General features: G+C 33.6%; 1 protein-coding gene across 3 annotated transcripts; it reads left to right on the forward strand.

The window, feature by feature from the left end:
- The first annotated feature begins 2,346 nt into the window (after positions 1-2,346).
- LOC128998591 (uncharacterized) lies at positions 2,347-11,619 on the forward strand. 3 transcript variants are annotated; one of them, XM_054424797.1, is made up of 6 exons: positions 2,347-2,454; positions 5,916-6,132; positions 7,540-7,664; positions 8,152-8,222; positions 9,621-9,722; positions 11,159-11,619. In XM_054424797.1, exons 2-6 carry the CDS (start codon positions 5,938-5,940, stop codon positions 11,350-11,352), a joined length of 687 nt encoding a protein of 228 aa, XP_054280772.1. In that variant the 5' UTR covers positions 2,347-2,454; positions 5,916-5,937; the 3' UTR covers positions 11,353-11,619. The 3 variants fall into 3 exon arrangements, with proteins under 3 accessions (XP_054280772.1, XP_054280773.1, XP_054280774.1); XM_054424798.1 differs by having other exon boundaries at positions 2,367-2,458; XM_054424799.1 differs by lacking the exon at positions 2,347-2,454 and adding an exon at positions 2,599-2,700.
- Positions 11,620-19,751: the final 8,132 nt, after the last annotated feature.

Consider the following 19,751-nt stretch of genomic DNA (forward strand, 5'->3'; position numbering starts at 1 on the left):
TCAATTAATCAGTAAGGTCAAGCAGTCTGTGGTTTATATTGGAAAACTGCATTGATTATAACCCCACACCAGCAAATCTGCAAATTAGGCGAATTTCCCTTAGCCTGGTTGGAATTTTAATCGAATATTTCCAAAAACATTCCAGATTTATTCCCTTCTAGCAGTGAGCACGTTCTACGAAGAGGATCTTGAAGTTCGTTTTCCTCTAGTTTTCAATGGTTTGTAGCTGTTCTGGGTCGCTGGGATTTTAGTAAATGCTGAAAGCTAAAGGAACAGCCGACACATGTGTTACTTCAATCAACACGCGTTTTGCATTCATATTACTGTATGCCTAAAACACGAATCTGTGTTTTCTCAAAACGTATGCTAGTGATTATGATTTAAAACAGTAGTTAACAAATGTTTTGTGATCACGTTTTATGTTTATAGTTACAAAAGTAATAAAAAACACAAAAACATTATTCATATATACTAGGGAACTGAGAAGGGAACTGTAAATCATGATATCCTGATCCGTAAGTTGCAGTTTTATGGTATATCGAGTAGGACTGTTAAATTGTTGGTTTCTTTTTTATCACATAGAAAACAGTGTATAAGGCTGCAGTCACTGGGGCTTAAGTCCGATTATGAATTCATCACAGAAGGTGTTCCGCAAGGGTCTATTCTTGGACCCTTGCTCTTTTTGATTTATATAAATGACTTGCCTATGGCCTTAGATTCCAAATTAGTAATGTTTGCTGACGACACTTCTGCAATATTTACCCATCCTGACAAATCAACGTTTCCACAACTGATAAAACAAGAATTCTATAAGCTAGAAATTTAGTTTCAAGCTAATGGGCTATTATTGAATCACTCTAAGTCACTTTTAATCAACTTTCAAAAAAATTTCCAATATAATAACACCACTATACCATGCTGTTTTTCTGAATGTACCAGATTTTTTGGGATAACTTTAGACAATAAATTAAACTGGAAAACTCACGTTGCAGAAGTTATAAAAAAGTTGAACAAAGCTTATTTTTCAATCCTTATTTTATCTAGAGCAGTAGATGTCTCCACTCTTATGATGGTGTACTATGGGTATGTTTATCCTATTCTTAATTATGGAATCATTTTTTGGGGCAATTCTGACAAAAAGAAAAAGGTATTTAAATTGCAAAAATGAATCATTGGAATAATTTATTCTCTCAAAAGTAGAGATTCATGTGAAGATATATTTAAAATCAATAACATTCTTACTTTTCCTAGTCTTAACATCTATAATTTACTAATTTTTTTTATGAAACAAAACATCTCTAAATTTTCTGTTAGTTCAGACAACCACAATTATGACACAAGACACAAAGACTGCCTTACATATCCCAAACACAAATCTTCTACCTTTGAACTTTCGCCCCACTACTCTGGTATTAAATTTTATAACAACCTGCCTGATTGCATTAAGTCTGCATCTTCCCTCAGGTAATTTAAAAAAAGTTTATTTAAGTTTTTATGTAACAAGTGTTGCTAAGCTCAATGACTTTTTCCGTTGAGTGTTGTACGGCTTATTTATTTATATTATTTTTATGTTGGTATTCTTAGGAATTGACACTATTCATGTATATTTTGTACATAATGCATAAAGGATGTTTTGATTTGATTTGATTTGATTTGAGAAGGCCCACTTTAAAAGGGCCAATCACTAAATATAAAAAAACAACAAAAAATAAACCAACTGTAGTTTTATGTGAAGGAAACTAGCGCCTTTGGTAATGTGACCACGGACACGTTTGTAAAATTTACATCACGGAAATTGTTGTCTTATCGGTCGATGTGATATGCTGGACAAAAAGTCGATCTGTATGAGGAACTGATGTCTTTTTGTCTTTTTATGACAAGCTCAAAGAACTATCTCTAAAAATATTGTAACAATTGTATATCCCAGGTGGAGGTTGTTATTTTATGTGGTTGTAATCTATGAATTGATTTATTCGTTCTCGTTGTTGGTTATTTAAATAATGATTTACTTAGTCTCATTTTTCAGATCATTTATTGTTAACATTAATACTGTATATACACGCTCGATAACCGATAAACCCTTAAAACAACGTTAAAACAATTTAATTTTGAACCTCGTTTAAAACTTGTTATGTCATAGAGCAAAGTTGATATACAACACGAAATCTAAACAAAAATATTGCTGAGTAGAATAAATGAAACATTAGAATCAACGAATAATATTCCAAGGTGAATTTTTCACCTACCATCGCTGTACTAGTGGAATGGTAGAATACAGTAGAGCAAACATAACTATCGCTAGCGTTAATGTAAATAAGTACCTTACTGTCGTACACCGCGATAAGGTAGTAAGAGAAATGATTTTATTGGCTCTACTGACAGCCAAATCCACCGTGATATTCCTTGAATAAAATTCTATCAGCGTAGCCTAACCTGTGCCCAGCTCTACTTCTTGTGAGTATGTGTATGATTTCTTAGATGTAGTTTGTTAATCTTAATCCCATCGAGGGGTTGACCTAGAAAATCTCCTTTTGGGGATGCTAGTTCCAAAATGCGTGAAGGAAAATGATGTGATTCTTATGTATTTAATGGGATGAATACGTGTTGAAAATTGTTTACATTTTGTAATTGTGTAAGAGGATTTAAATCGATTTATGCTCTCTTTTGGATTTATCTGTGTCCATGTGTGTTCTTCCATTGGTGAGTACACTTTTGATTTGAATTTAAAAGAATTCCAGTTGATGGATACTTATTTTTTTGGTTATAACTTTGAATTTATATGTGGATGAAATAGAGGAATGCATAATAATAATTATGTTGATTGCATATAAATATTTTTCAATCATAACTTACCTGAATTCAACACTATTTCCAAAAAGCATTTAATTAAGCAACCATTTTTTTTTAAATATCACTCAGTGACATTAACCATAATTTCAAAGATCAATAACTTAAGTTTGCCCAATTTTTTTAAGTAATGACTAAAATAAACCAAGTTTTCGAAGATAACGCAATTAAATCAACATTATTTTCAAATAAATCCCACTTAAAAACACTCCTGTAAAGATTACCTCGAAAAATCAACCCTTATGAAATCACTCTTATCAATAAAGTTTTCAAAGTTCACTTACTAAAATCAGCACTAGTGCCGAAGATTTCCAGGTACTTTATTTATTAAATCAACACTGTTTCCATATATCTGAAACTACCCCTGTTTTAAACGATGATTCACTTCAACAAACCCCATTTATAACCATAACTACTGAAGCTTAAATAAACCCCGATTTTTAAGATAGCCTAACTCACTTAAACATATCTTGTTTTTACAAATAACTCAATCTATAAATCCTATTACTGTACTGGCGAGCTCAGGTAATGATAACGAAGTTAAAAATAATACACTCAACATAAATGCATAGATCCACACATACAATAGTATATATATATATTTTTTTTAAATCAGAACTAATGCCAAACTACATAAGGATCTATATACACTGTATAATTATATACACTTAGTTTGCTAAAACTAATTGGAATCTTCCCACGGAGTGTGTTTTATTTTAAATAAGCCATAAGCCTATCGAATCATAATGAAACGAAAACCGAAGAAAATCCGTTTGTTTAAAACTTAAGAGTCGCTCCAAGATTATCCTGATCATTTTTAAAGCACTTGTGAGTTTAATATTTAAAAAAAAATCGTTGATGAATGCATTGGAACGCCTTTCTATAAATGAATAGGTTTCAACAAGTTTTGTATTTGTTAATATTTGTTTATACACATAATAGTAGCTTGGTCAACAAATTACTCATTTAAAATTGAACTTAATTAAATGATCTTTATTGGCAAGTAGACGTGTAGCCTTTATATTTGTCATTGTAATGTTGCCAAATTCTTACAGCCTTAGCGTAGTGATAGGCATCAGATTTTACATTCACATAAATACATTTTAGAGTTGCCATTAGGTTTGAGGAAAGACAAATAGATGTACTGTATTTAAATAATATTATTTTCTTATACACAATGTATCCTGTACCTTTTTAACTTTTTTATGAAGATTCTTAGATCAAAAATTATTTGATGTAACCATTGCATTTGATTCAAACAATTTTGCAATCTAAGCTCGTTTAGAAGGACACAACTCGCTCATGAAAAAGGTCAAACAAACCATTTACGGGAGGTTAAACATACCCCAAAACGCCCAAATCCCCTTTTTGTGCGTTCCTTGTTCCAGACAAACCTATTTTACGTTATGAAAATGGATCTAAAGTGCGTGAATATATTTTTGTCCGTCAAAATGTGTTCTTTATTAAATTTTTCAAAAACTTAACATTTATTCGATCAAGTAACTTGAAATTTAGCATGGTTACTAAGTCGGTTAGAGAGACTATGCAATTTATTTTCAATTTATAGTGTTTAAAATGGTGGTACAATTTAAACCTGGTTTAAATTATGTGGATTTAATGATCTAAAACTTGAAAAGGTAAAACATAGAAACGTGAATTTTAAATGTAGACCTCTGCAAATAAAAACTAAATAACAATGCAGGGATGAGTTTTGTAACACCCTGTACAAACTTAAAGTTCAAGCAATGATTCAATCAATAAAATTGTTCAGTACACTGGACCCAATAATCGCGCCCAATTTAACGCTATAAATTATAGTTCACTGTTTTACCGTTCTACATATTTCTACCGACTCTAATGGTCTGATATGATAAGTAAATGTACTGAATCAGTAAGAAAAATACCAAGGCATTCAGAATGTGATTTCACATACTACAACGCAAATCAATTTTATATTACACAATTTTTATTTTAGTAATCTTCTTAGTAATCAAATTTGAAAGACGCTGTAAATATTTGAATATTTAACCATCTTACGCAATATTTACAAAAGAAATATATTTTCTTTGTAGCTGGAATGTCATAAGAAATGTTCGAATGATTGTCTTATATTATGGTTTTCTATAAACAATTGACATATCATGTTCATATTCATAAATTAACAATGATGGTTCTTAAAGCCACTGACCACTGTTGTTTGAAAATCTAGAAACCCAGAAACTATCTATAAATCAAGAAAATAAACTTTACAGTATACAATGCAATCATAGAACATTACTTATCTAGATTGCCACTACTATGACTTTACATATAAAAAACCAAGAAGCTTTACAGATTTAGAGCTACTACCAATCGACATGCTTAACAATGTATCCTGAGATTTCTTTATTACTCTGAATTCTGAAATTTATATAATGAAAACCAGGGTAGGGATCATGTATACTGGATTTCAAAACTTCGACGTTTTACAGAGTGTCCCAAAAAGAATGGATCAAAAGTAATCTGGCATAAAGACTATTATTTTAGATAAAAAGTCACCATTATATACAACTTTTCTCTTAACTTCCTAAGTGTTTTCCTACCATAGTTTCACCGCCTAACCTCTACATGTTCTCCGTTATTTCCTCGAAGAAAGTAAGTTAGTGTTCCAGCTATGACCACAATATTAGCACATTTCATCAGACATTTTCTCAATTGCTTCCCTTAAATTTGATTACAGTTCATCTATTTTTGAGATGGGCAAGCGATACACTTGATCACAGATTTGACCATAAACCATTATCTATGAACCATTCAATAAACTGTGCTTTAAACTGCGCCTCCAACTTAATGTCTTGGAAATTCAAACGTGCTAACAACAATTGAACAGCTGATAACTGTTGAATGGTACTCAACAAACTTAAAAACACCAGCTTTAAAATAAGCCACAGCTGATTTCTCTGAGACCCTTGGCAACACGTATATTAAGCTGTAGATTTGATCAACTCTTTTTGGGACACCCTGTATAGTTCATAGACAGTTTATTTTTACCTCTTGTGGATTTGTTTTAACCTAATACCTGTCCACAGTTAGTCCAGTGGCCCCGCAAAGATGAAAGGGGTGTTGTTTGTGGCGCTGGTGTGTGCGGTTGGCTTGACCACCGTAGACGCTAAGTACGGGTTCTCCTCTCTATACAACATGGTGTTTGGCCGACCAGGGTGCAACAACGGGTGTGGGCCCTTCAGCTGCTGCACTCCGGCTAGGGGTTGCTCCTTCGTTGAGCCCGTAGACTTTGACATCTCTGAGGTATGTCCAATATAGGGTGGCTAGATTCGTGTCGTAACATTTCGGCCCGAAATGCTCAGATGTGGCCTGCGGTCCAACTATCTGCCTGCTCACTAGTAACACTTCCCCCCAAAATGTTTGACAGGTCTTCACATACTATTTTGGAGGATAGTAAAAACTGACAACACTTAAAAACTAACAAAATGCATTAGATTCAAAATTGACTCACCACAAACTGCGTTCGTTTAGAAGTGAAGTGGTAGCTGGACTTGCAAGTCCTAACTTCGCCTCTCAAATAAAGACATTTTTCATTTCATTTCATTTCATTGCAAGGCTTAGACGAAGTTAATTTTCAACTAAACTTTAACCAATTTCCACATAACTAGAAAGGTTTGATCTAAAACTCAACCAAGTCCGCCTATGCAAAAAATTGTCATAAGGTTAGGTTAGGTCAATGTAAATTTTTCTTCGGGCCGAAATGTTACTCCAAAATAGCTTATTTGATCAACTGTAAAAGCAAGTGGGACGAAGTGTTACTGTTTTTCTACATTTGAGTTTGGCCGAAATGTTACTACACCGCTAAAGGTCTAAATTTGCGGTGAGACATATTCTATCTGCCTTTCTTATGAGTCACCTGAATATATTTTAAGGTATATTTTCTGCCCGGTATGTAGTGTGCTCTGATGTTTAATATTTACTGAAATTTAAATTGACTTTAAATGAATAAGTCCAATTTTGGACGATCTAACTACCTCTCGATTATAAACCACCTCTCGTCTCCTGGTATGATAACCACTAACAAACTAATTCTTACCTAAGAGATGGATATTTATACATCAAAACGCTTAAACGATTAAAAATAACTGGACATGACGGGTGGCGTCGTCCTGTAATCCAGCTACTAGGAGGTCACGAATTGTGGATATTTACAGGCATGCACTGTGGATGCGATACTCCCTGGTGTGGATTAACGTCCGCACGAGTGAGTACTACGACTATCCGCAGTACTATCCTGATAATTAGACCAATTCGTATATACCAAGGCAAAAAAGTGGTTCGGATTCTACTATAAACTGTAGGTCCCTTAGTTGCTATTAGCTGAATGGGCTATTAATTAACAGCTGTGTCTAAGGATTATGTCGGCCTTAGTCACTAACAAAACTACAAGATCGCGCCACTCATCTCCATTCATACTTGGCTTAAAATACCTACATTGTTATGGTCGCCATTTCAAAGAAAAGTATAAAGTATAAGTATAATCCCAAAACAGATTTTGCAATGAGATGAAAAGTTTACTTTCAACATCCAAAGATTATTTTTTAAATATGTTTGATAATTGATACATCTGTTGTTGTTAGCGTTTTAGTTGGAGATGATGACTGGGATTGTTAAGGATTTGATTCTGATTGTTTATGTCTCTGTTTACAGTTTTCTCCCTTCATGTTCGTTGTCTTCACAGTAGCAACTGCTGAAGTTTACAGGATAGACAACGTATGCTACTCCTTCATCGTTGACGAAGATGGAGACTCTGCCTTCTCAAGATCTATAGTCTTGTAAGTTTTATTATCATTGTTTAGAAAATCTAACACTGAGTTGAATTTAGTCCTCTCAAAAACTCACAGTGACATTGCAAAATACTGTTAAACTTTATTAGTTTGCTTGTAGTAAGTGAAATGATTCATAAACAGAAGATAGTGTATTCACAGCGGTTTTTTTTTTTCATTTTGCATTTTGAAAATTGGAAAAATAAATGCCCCGGTGTCTGGAAAAAAGCTCTTGACTCAAATAGACTTAACAATCCTGGACATTTTTCTTTTGGACCAGGTTGTACTTTTACCTACTGGTAGCTGTAACTTTATTCAGTTTTTCATCTTCAATAAATTTTCTTATCAGCAAATAGTTAGCATAACTGCGTTTAAATCGTCGTTATTACTGTTTTGGTCTATATGATGATTGCACACTTTTGGTTATTTAGCATATATTTTATGTTATTACAAAATAAAATGAAATCAAATATAACTAAAATGTTTTATTTTCCAGTGAAGATGGCACCAGAAATATAAAGACTTTTGAAGCTACAGGTGTGGCTGACAACGTTTTCAATGCTCAAGGTAAATATTACTTATCATGTAAGCAAGGACTTTGAATAGGAGTTTAATAACACATAATTGATAAACATTTTTACATTTGCACACATAAATATACAGTTTGTCTCATGAGGAGGTTTAAAAGTTTGATTTTGTATTACTAGCCAATTTACGTGCCAAAAGCTTTGAAACTTTACACGATTTATACAAATCATCCCTTTTGTATAAAAGGGTTTGATAATTTTAACTTTATACAATTTGTAGAAACAAAACAGTAGTATAATGAAAGTTTTACAGTTTTGCTTACCATACAAATTTGGATATTACGTAATATGTTGCAGTTTTTTTTTACACTTATTGTTGAACAGCTGTTTGGTAATGGAATTGCTTGAGCCATAGAAACACGAAAATAACCTGACCAACTGTAACATGTTTTGCGAACCTAAAAGACGGCTTTATTATCTCCAAACAATTTCAATTAAGAATACTTTACTTTCTTTCTCGGTAAATGACAATTAAAAAACGGCCACCGCAACATACCTGCAGACTAACGAATTTCCATTTGCCTGATTGGATTTACAAAATTTCTCCTTAAAAATATCACATTTATTCCCAAATTAAATAGAATTAGTTTAACGAATACTTAGGTTTGCTGCAACAGGGAGGGTAGAGTGGGTTTTTTTTAATTTTAATAGTTTAGAAATAAATAAATGCATTTTCCAAATTTGACCGAAATATGTTCATAAACAAGCAAACTGCAACAGTTTACTTATTGTTGGAATTTTCTCCGTAACCATTAGGTGCATAGTAACGCTTTAATATACTAAATTATTTGTTTTTTAAGCTCTACAAAATTGTTTGGAAAGAAATTGCTAAATTTTATGTTTTTTGGGTCAAGAAATACCAATTTTTACTCCATAAAACGCCCCATAAACCCCCGTTCCCATAGTCCGATCATGCTGGTTCGCGAACTCGTACGAATAAATGTAGGTTTACACGTTTATACCAAATTTCGTCAAAATATGATCATGTTTGCTCGAATTATCGTGCTAACGTACACATATACATGAATATTTGACATTTCCTTGATTATTTTGTTTACTTATTTATTTGAATCTATCACAAATATGACCAAAACCTACCTTAATTGTGTAGTGTCAAAACAACTATTTACTCACATCCAAAAGTTCGTCCTCTAATTATGCAGCAAAAATATTTCCAATTAGAAAGTATACTATCTTATGTTTACATTTATTTTATGTGTGTTCATCATTGTGTAACAAAATATATTTCATTAATATAAAATAGTTTATCACACTGGTCAAAAGTATGTTTTGACCCCATAGGTTCTACAGTATATTCCTACTGTTTGAACAGCTGATTTGTTCACAATAATGTCTAACTATTGTTTCCATTATTTAGGTGGACCGTGCAGGTTTGACTTTGAAGTGACCGCTGTTATACAGGAGTTGGAATGTCTAATCAGTCCTATCTACATCCTAAACAGATGTTTCTGCAGCGAGTGTGAGTATTGTTGTTGTGGTTTCCAAGCGCTCATTAAGATTTTGTGTTTAAATCTTGCGTCTCGTTCACTTTAAAGTTTTTTTTAATGAATTACCATAGAAAAGTTTATAAAGTGGTCCAATATATAGGCCATACAGTACAACAAAGCTATTATTTTAAAAGTTACTTTGATTGGTTATGCGCTTTAAAATTATTACCAAAAACAAATATACATTCAAGAGTTTTGTTATGCTAATAATTACTTTTACGTTGTGGCGAAATTACCAATTAGGTTGTTAATTTCTTAATGTTAAATTACAATCTTTTTTCACAACAAATAACTAGTTTTTAAGCGTAATTGTGAACTCATTTAAAATATTTTAAAACGCCCCAATGTGATACAGTGTGTGAATAGTGTAGACCTATTATAAACTGTGAATACTCACACAGTAAATCGAGAATTGTGGTAGTTTCGGTAGAAAATCCCGATCATCATCAGTTTCGGGTGGACCACAATCATAGATTAAAGGAGTAGACACTAATCTTTTAATCTTTGTCACAATGAACGGATGGGTCTAATTGAAAAATAAAAATCGCCCTATATAAAGTATAAACATAGTCTTTATTTAATCGAACCTCATTTATATGTGTGGATTTACATATGTGGTGAGTCGGTGGCTCAGTTGGTAGCATCACGGACTTCTGGTCCAAGACAGCGATGACGTGGGGTCGGATGCTGATCACTGCCGCAAACATTTTATCAGTACAGTTCACCTTCGTACTGTACCGGCTCAAGGGGTGAGCAAGCTTTGCTGGATACGTTCCACGCACAGATCTGTAGTCTATGTGGACGGGCAAGGTTAAAAAAGACCGCCAACATCTAAAAAAAAAATAGTTAAAGAAAATAATCACTCATCATGGACATGATGACTAAACTAGTCATATGACTCATTCCCCTATAGTCTGTATTATGGAACCTGTCTCCTGGCCCCTTTTCTACCTTGAGCTGGATCGGGACTTGAACCATTGGCCTTGGTAGACGAAGGATCAGGAGACAGCTTCCATCACGAAATGAAATGAAAATCCTTTATTTCAACAGGCAAGGTTAGGGTCACATGACCATTTCTCAGTCAGCAATTACGCAAGCACCAAAACAGTCCCATGATACACCAGCCGTGGCCATACGCTCTAAGTACAATTTTTTGACTTTCATCACAAACCTGGGACGGTTATCAAGCAGTTTATTGATAGATGTAGATTGTTCCAAATACGGCAGGCAGTTACAACAAAGGCCCTGTCATATGCTGTACTCCTATGATGGGGTATGCACAACGTGAAAGATGCTGTACGTTATCATCAGTATTGCAGCTAATCATCTCATCTAGTTTTGTTGTTGACAAAATACAATGGTAACATTCTTCTGAAAACTCTATGTAATTGTTGAATCTTGTTGACAGGCTGCAACGAAGACTCCATGGTGATTGCTGTGACCAACAACGTGTTGTTGGACGAGCTGTGTATCGGAAAGGCCATTGCAATTGCTGAGGAACAGTTCCCTTGCTTCATCTTCCGTTCCATGCCCAACCTGCTCCTCCCCAGTTGTATACCTCCTCTCAACATCCTTGTGGATCTGCCACTACCGCTCTTATAAGCTGTCGTTATCCACCGAGAACTGCAACTGTTACTTCTTTGTAACCGTTGCGAGTAACAGTTACTCCCGTTCATTTCAGTCCTCGCGCTAAATGTACACTACTCATTGTATTTTACCCTGTTTACGTTTTAGCATTTTTTACAATATACGGAAGGAAAATGAATTTCTGTAATAGCACCATGATGTATGTATGTAAAATACTGAATAAGGTTTATCTAATACAAGATAAGAATATTTTAGTTGTAATAAAGATTTGTTACAGTAAAAGCTTTGTTTATGATTTGTACCATAAAAACTGTCATGTCTGTGATGATTACTGTTTCAGTATACTACTCTTAAGGACTGCTCGAGCCTTGCATATTAGCATAAATTAACTAATTAATATAATGAGATTTGCGGCCCCGTGTACCTTGGGCGTTTTAGTTGGACCGTTAACAATAATTATTTCTAGTCAATATCATTATTTATACAGTTTTGGGGGACAGACCTATCGTGAAACGAAATTCCAAAAACTGTATTAGTTTACCATTTATGTTAATACTACAAAAGGATTAAATCAACATTTACACTACTTGTATCTAGAACGCAATTTTTTACCATATCCCAACAGGGGTTTTGTTTTATTGTACAGTTAAAAGAATCTGCTAGGTGTTTTTAAACATTGCGATTAAGCATTGGTTTACAGTAACCATTCTATCTTGTTGTAAAGATATAAATCATGTTAACACCGGATTATGACAATTAACCAACAATCACTACTGGTTTTAAAACGTATCGTGAATAAAAAAATCACAAGGTTTTTCATCGTATTTCTTGCATATACTAGTGATTGCAAATAATTCCAGTGTGCGGTAAAAGCTCACAATTAAGTAAGATTGTGCCAACTTGACAACAAAGGCATTAGATTTAATGTGACCTAGTTTCACATAGTATTTAGTAAATATTTAACCTTTTATTTTTTTTTCTTTTAATTGATCCGTCTCTCATAATTCATAAGTCATTTATTTATGTATAACCAGATTTACATAAGTTACATGCATTGGTATCGTCAATTACAGTAATACATAAAATATATACAAAGTTCCTTATCCTACATGCCATAAGCTATTTAAATTTGGTTTACATTTTATATTTAGTTTAGAAATGCACTCATTATGCCCATGACTGCCCGTCAGCAATAAACTCACGGACACGGTAGTAGCATTTAGACATTAGTAATTTCCGGAGATTTTTTTAATTACAGGGTCTGACTAAATTTTTAGATGATTCGGCAAAGCATTGAAGATCAGGATTCCGTTATAATATAGATTTTTTTAAATTGGTAGAATGCTTTTGTATCTGAAGATCGAGGCTGTTTCGTAGAAAATATGGGCAAGATCTAGGGGTTACAAAGATAGAGAAGTTGTTTTGCAAAAAGGAGAGTGTTTTAAGAATATACAAGCAAGGAAAAGTTAAAATATATGAACACAAAAAGAAATCTTTACAAGAAGTTCTTGGAATGATTTTAAAGATAGTTCTAATTGCTCTCTTTTGGAGTTGAAATAAAAATCTAGTTCTATCATTCTCGCATCCCCATGTCGGTACTGCGTCGACCAAATGAGGTAAGATGACACCATAATAGGCTGTCAGAAGGACATTCTGATCGGAGAAATGTGCAAGTTGCCTTAAAAGGAAGATGCCAGACCCCACTCTCATGCATACATTGTCGACATGGTCATGAAATAGAAGGGTTTTGTCTAATATTAGACGAGGGAATTTTACACTGTCTGAAGACTCAATTTCTACATCGTCTAGAAGGATGTTTGTAGAAGGATTGCCTGGGATTGAAAAACGGAGCAATTCAGTTTTGTTGGGATTGAGGTTCCGTAAATGGAAATCAAACCACTGCTTAATATTATTTGCATCAGTAAAATATTGTATGTCCAATTCCTCGGCAGTTGAGCTATACAGGGCTACAGACGTATCATCCGCAAAAAGGCAGACCTACCAGCCTCAACACTTGAAGGCAATTCATTTACATAAATCAAGAACAGTAGAGGTCCAAGGACAGATCCCTGGGGAACCCCACAAGTGACGATGTCCCGTGAAGAGGCAAAGGGTCGAGAACACCGAGAACTGTCAACTCCTCTGACCTCAATAAACTGCTACCTCTTACGGAGATATGAGGAGAACCACTCATGTGCCAGCCCTCTCGCCCCAATGGAATCCAGTTTATCAAAGGCTTTGCTCAGATCAAAGAAATGCCCTAAAGCATTTTCTCCTGAGTCTAGAGCCCGTACTACTTTATTTAAGGTAAACATTGCATTAGTTGTCGATTTCCCTTTTACAAATCCAAATTGATTCTTAAACATAACATTATTTGTTTCTAAACACTTAAGCAAAATTTAATTTAAAATTTAATTAAAAAAAAAAAAAAAAATTCAGCATGGTTAGCAGATACGTTCGACAAATCTAAACAGAGATTAGACGCTAATATTTCAGAATTCGAGTCTAGATTCGAAACTTCATGCATCATATTCTCAAGATCCCACATAAAAAAACAATTACATAAATAAGCAATACACATTTATTCCGAAGTTATAATCAATATTAATACAAATGAATACAAATACACAGTTACATAGATTGCATGCTACCCAGAATGTTTATTTGTTGTTAGTCGTCTAACGAGTAAAAATTAATTTCCATTCACATAGACCTAATATTACGCAAAGAGTTGCAGCCGTTGACTCTGTTACGTGGTTCCTGGAAATATAAAAGCGGCAACTGTCACTACCGTAATGTTGTGGTGGCTGCGTCTGAGGCCAGGCGGCGAAGCAGTGATGTTTCGTATCGCCAGGTTGGCAATCCTACAGCCAACAGAAAAGTCGGCGTGCGCGAGATGGGATGTGCAGCCGTATTTACAGGACTTGCTCTTTTTGCCGACAGGCCTATTGCAGTGTTAGCACAGTTTTGAACACCTATTTACTTATTAGGTCCATCTGAAGTAATAAAGATGACCAAAAAACTATCTGTAAACAAGTCTAATAAATTAATCAGCAGCGATAATTCCTTCCTCTCATCACAGGTAGAACAGTTCCAAAAGCAAAAGAAACATCAAACAATATATAATTTTTAACCCCAATTAAATGCAAATTCAAAGGCTTGTTAAAAGGTTCATAACTAATTTCAACATTAACTAATAAATTAAAGGAATATAAATTAATTAATCCACCACCACAGTAAACTTGTAAACTAAGCACATTTCCCATAGAGCTTAAAACACTTTAGTCTATTGAGCGTATAGTGCTTAGTTACTGAGAAAATTCCCAAAACTGTTAAGTTTAGAATGTTATTCTTATGGAGAATAAGTAAACTGTTGTAGTTTGTTTGCTTATGGGTATGTTTTGATCAAGTTTGGTGAATTAATTTATTTCATATTAGGTTATTAACATTCGAAAGAATAAACATTTTTACTCCCTGTTGCAGCAAACATAATAGCTCATTAGGCCTCAAACTATTTATTTTATTTGAATTTAGCTTCCAAATGGCGTCAGCTTTGAGGAAATATTTTAGTAAAATAGAATCAAACAAATGGAAATTGCTTAGTTTGCAAGTCTGCTGTGGCAGTGTTTTCTAAAAATTAGGCATCATTACTCACAAAATAACCATTGTTGTAAGAATCAACATCATAGGTAAAACATTTAACAGTTTCCCCACTGGTAGGCAGACCTGAATTTTGTATCATTTAGGAGTCATGTAGTGGGCACAGTAAAATGTATACGAATCAGATGTTCTGATAGCTATCGAGAAATCAGCTGTTTTGCCAAATAATTCAAGTCAACAAAACTTCAATTACCATAGATAAGAACTATAAGATAAATAAAATTATTTCAATCGTGAATAGCACAGGGTGTTTTTTACAAGTAATGTGGATCACTGTTTTACGATAAAACAAGCTTATATGTTGGTATCCCTGTTTTATTTACTTCATAGATCATCAGCTGATATGTATTATTGCATAGTTATCTATGAGGTTTAGTGTAGTTGGGTGTTTATTGTAAAAAAGTCAACATGGTGTTTTCACAAGCTGAAGGAGATTATGTTGCCTTCACAAAACCAATGATTTACTTTTTAACTCGTCTTCTTCTAACACTTCGAGCTTGGTAAAACACCATGTTGAGTCTTATTTTCAATACATTTCCAATAACACTAACCTCATAGATAACTATTCAACAATGTATATCTGCAGGGATACCAACATACAGGGTGAATAAAAAGTCAATACCCTCCCATTATAATCATTTTCTAAGTAAATATGAGATGTCCTTTTGGTGATCGTGCAATCTTAGCAGGAGGTTTCATCTTATGATTTTGTAAATTTTTATTGTCACCCAAAAGGGGGATTTTGGGGCACAGCTTACTCATTTTGAAAGTAAACCCCCTTCAAGTAACACCTCATTTTAGGAGGTGTTTACAAAAACTTAAAGAATGGTGAAAATCAGAGTTCGCTATTTCTTCTCTATGCAAGGTGGTATAGAGTTTTGCCATTGCATTGATTTTTCTTATCTTTTTTATGTGTAGACTTCAATACATTTGAAGGGCTACCATTTTGGACAAAGAAGAGAGAGGGAACTCTGGTTTCCACCATTCTTTAAGTTTTTGTAAACACCTCAAAATGAGGTGTTATTTGGAGGGGGTTTACATTTAAACATTTTGAGTTTCTCCCAAAATCACCCATTTTTGGGGGACACTTGAAATGTTCAACATTTTAAATGAAACTTCCTGCTAAGATTGCACGACCACCAAAGGATAAATTTGTATATTTACTTACGAAAATATTAGATGGTGGGGTCTTGACTTCTTATTCACCCTGTATACGGCCAGTTAAAGGTTGAATAAAAAACTGTTAAAAGGTTTTATAAAATATATTTTCGTTGTCCAACGTTTATAAAAGATAACACAAACCTGTTCAGTTTGATAAAAGGAATTATAAAAACAGTATTTTATCAAATATGGCCCATAAATATCAAAGTTGATTGTCAAAGAACTTTTGCAAAATATCTGTTATAAATCATTTTACAGTGTAATACGGGTCTAAGATTGTTTTGTCATTAAAACGCGTCTCACAGTACTTTTAATTTGCGTTTAAAAACACCCTGTATGACTGTGTAATTTAAGTGGAGAAGGGTCAGTCTTGCAAGGCTATATTAGTTATAACACTACTAAGTATAGATATACTCTTACATAACAATGGTCAATGCACCTTTCAGCCTTATCTGTTATTCTGGTTGCCTCATTAACCAAGCATTCGAGGCCGTACAGCCAAGGATTTGTACTTATCTATTGTTAACAGACATGGGCTCATTTAATTGAATTTTAGAGGAATATTTAAGTCCCTAATCGTAAACAAATTTTTTATTTTCCTAAAATAAGCATAATTTTGTTCAAATATATTCTGGAATTCACTAACAAAAATGTGATTGGTAGATTAGTAGTATTTATGAGTTATGAGTAATAAATTAATCACTGGGACGTTAAGATACCCATGGTCACATATTTTATTACATTGTTTCTTTGGTTAAACATATACTATTGAAATCTTACAAGTGCAACAAATGTGACGTGCACTCATGCCTGAACCACAGAAGGAATTGCTTCGTAGGCCATAAGAAATTATGGATAAAGCAAGAGTACACAATTTATCAGTTATGGGAAGATTTAATAATTATGAGATGGAAAAGATTTCTTTTAGAAAATTATAAAAGCACATGTTTGTATTATTTGACATCTGACGTGCGAATGAATAGCCTCTGCCTACTATCGACGTTCGCAACAGTTCATCTGATCGCCACTAGGTGCGCTTGGTGTCACATTCGAAACAGTTCATATAATTGCCGCTAGGTGTCTCCAAAGTTTAACTTTCAATTTTGATCCATCGTAGTGTATTTATTTCACTATATTATTAATTCTATAATATGCAATAAAAAACTGAACCTTTCCCAAACAAATAAACCCAACATGGATTCTAAAGAAATCACGATTTTTCAATTTACATCTGTGTTAGTGTACTGAAAAAGCGATTTTACTTGCAGACTCTCGCAGCGAATTTATGGTTGCTGGTGAATGACTTGCCCACTTTTGCTTCACTATTGTGTCTGAAACACCAATTGAAATGATTACATTATTTGGAGAGCCGAGAGTCGTGTACTACTTAGTAAGTAGGGGTACGGACGATTGGCTCATAAACATGATCAAAATCTTCAGTACTTTTAATTTGCGTTAAAAACACCCAGTGATGGGTAATTTAATTGGATGAAGGGTCAGTCTTGCAAGGCTATATTAGGTATAACAATACTAAGTATATTAGATATACTCTTACATAACAATGGTCAATGCACCTTTCAGCCTTATCTGTTATTCTGGTTGCCTCATTAACCAAGCATTCGAGGCCGTACAGCCATTAAGGAATTGTACTTATCTATTGTTAACAGACTTAGTGCTCATTTAATTTAATTTTAGAGGAATATTTAAGTCCCTAACATTTTTTTCCTAAAATAAGCATAATTTTTGTTCAAATATATTCTAGAAATCACTAACAAAAATGTGAATGGGAGATAAGTAGAATTTATGAGTTATGAGTAATAAATTAATCACTGGGACGTTAAGATACCCATGGTCACATATTTTATTTTATTGTTTCTTTGATTAAACATATACTACTGAAATCCTACAAGTGCAACAAATGTGACATGCACTTATGCCTGAACCACAGAAGGAATTGCTTCGTAGGCCATAAGAAATTATGGATAAAACGAGTACACAATTTATCAGTTATGGGAAGATTTAATAATTATGAGATGGAATAGATTTTTTTTTTTTAATTATAAAAGCACATGTTTGTATTAATTGACATCTGACGTGCGAATGAATAGCCTCTGCGCTCTGCCTACTACGACGATCGCAACAGTTCATCTGATCGCCACTAGGTGCGCTTGGTGTCACATTCGCAACAGTTCGTATAATTGCCGCTAGGTGTCTCCAGAGTTTAACTTTCAATTTTGATCCATTGTAGTTCATTTATTTCACTATATTATTAATTTTATAATATGCAATAAAAAACTGAACATTTCCCAAACAAATAAACCCAACATGGATTCTAAACAAATCACGATTTTTCAATTTACATCTGTGTTAGTGTACTGAAAAGGCGATTTTACTTGCTGACTCTCGCAGCGATTTTATGGTTGCTGGTGAATGACTTGCCAACTTTTGCTTCCCTCTTTAGTCTTTTTGAGGGTCAAAAACATATTACATTATTTGGAGAGCCGAGAGTCGTGTACTACATAGAAAGTAGTGGTACGGACGATTGGCTCATAAACATGATCATGATCATAATCATTACTTGCAGTGTTCCCATATGCGGGATGGCGGTAATTTAGTCCAATCCGAAATACCGGACTTACTGTCCATAATCGGAATTGATACGGCAGTTATTGCTCTGACCTATATTTTTCTTTTTTTTTACTGATTCTAAGATAAGACTATCCCTAATTGATTAACTTTTCTCATATGTTTAGTTAGTTTTGCTAGGCTAAGGCTAGGAAGTCAGATACTAATATCGAAATGACAATTTTTTTCAAATTAGGAGGTAACTAACAGCAACACTAGGAGAACACATCTAAAGGGAGATTTAGTCAAGCCCAAAGGTGAGTCTGTTTGGCATCGATGTCAAAGTCGATTGTTTTTTACGTAATGCTTAGCGATATATCAACATATATTTTCTTTTCATAAAGTGTTTGTGCCTATATACGTATTAATTGACGACTTTTTTCAGTTAGCTATAAAATAGTCACGTTAAACTAACATATTATTGAAATTTCTTCCGTTGCTATCTTTTACCTTAATTAACTACCATACTATATCTTTTAAATATTAGCTCTGGTTTTTTGGTTGCATCATAAACATGCAGATGATTGTACAGGGGTTTTGATGTTTTTATTCAAACTCAATCCAAACTATTACAACTACTGTACTGTGAGACAGGTTTTAATGACAACACCAGCTTAAAATGTTTGTACATATTTCTTTACTTCATTGCCGATCAGCTAAATATGCATTGTTGGATATTATGAGGTATCGTGTTGTTAATTTTTTTAATGTAAGACTCAACAAGGCAATTTTGCAAGCTATATAGAGTATGTATTGTAGGTCTAAGTGTTTTGGTTTTCCAAGTTACGATAGCTTAAACCTTTTTGGAAACCGAATTGGTTTTGACTAAAAAAATCAATTGAATTATGATACAATGATACAGTATATAACAAGTTTTAATTTCATTAACTTCTCATATATTTTAGAGAAGGAAGATAACAATGAAATAGGTCGATAACTGTTGCAATGCGATTTGGAATTTCTTTTAT

The sequence above is a fragment of the Macrosteles quadrilineatus genome, unplaced genomic scaffold, assembly GCF_028750875.1.
Source record: "Macrosteles quadrilineatus isolate MER2022 unplaced genomic scaffold, UCM_ALF_1.0 Scaffold_7__1_contigs__length_78375512, whole genome shotgun sequence".
Taxonomy (NCBI): Eukaryota; Metazoa; Arthropoda; class Insecta; order Hemiptera; family Cicadellidae; genus Macrosteles; species Macrosteles quadrilineatus.

What these genes read in the sequence shown, in the direction of transcription:
- LOC128998591 (XM_054424797.1), top strand. Translation starts at nt 5,938, where the DNA reads ATGAAAGGGGTGTTGTTTGTGGCGCTGGTGTGTGCGGTTGGCTTGACC. An exon ending in CAACGTTTTCAATGCTCAAG is followed by an intron (nt 8,223 to 9,620) that starts GTAAATATTACT and finishes TCCATTATTTAG; the next exon opens with GTGGACCGTGCAGGTTTGAC. An exon ending in CAGATGTTTCTGCAGCGAGT is followed by an intron (nt 9,723 to 11,158) that starts GTGAGTATTGTT and finishes TCTTGTTGACAG; the next exon opens with GCTGCAACGAAGACTCCATG.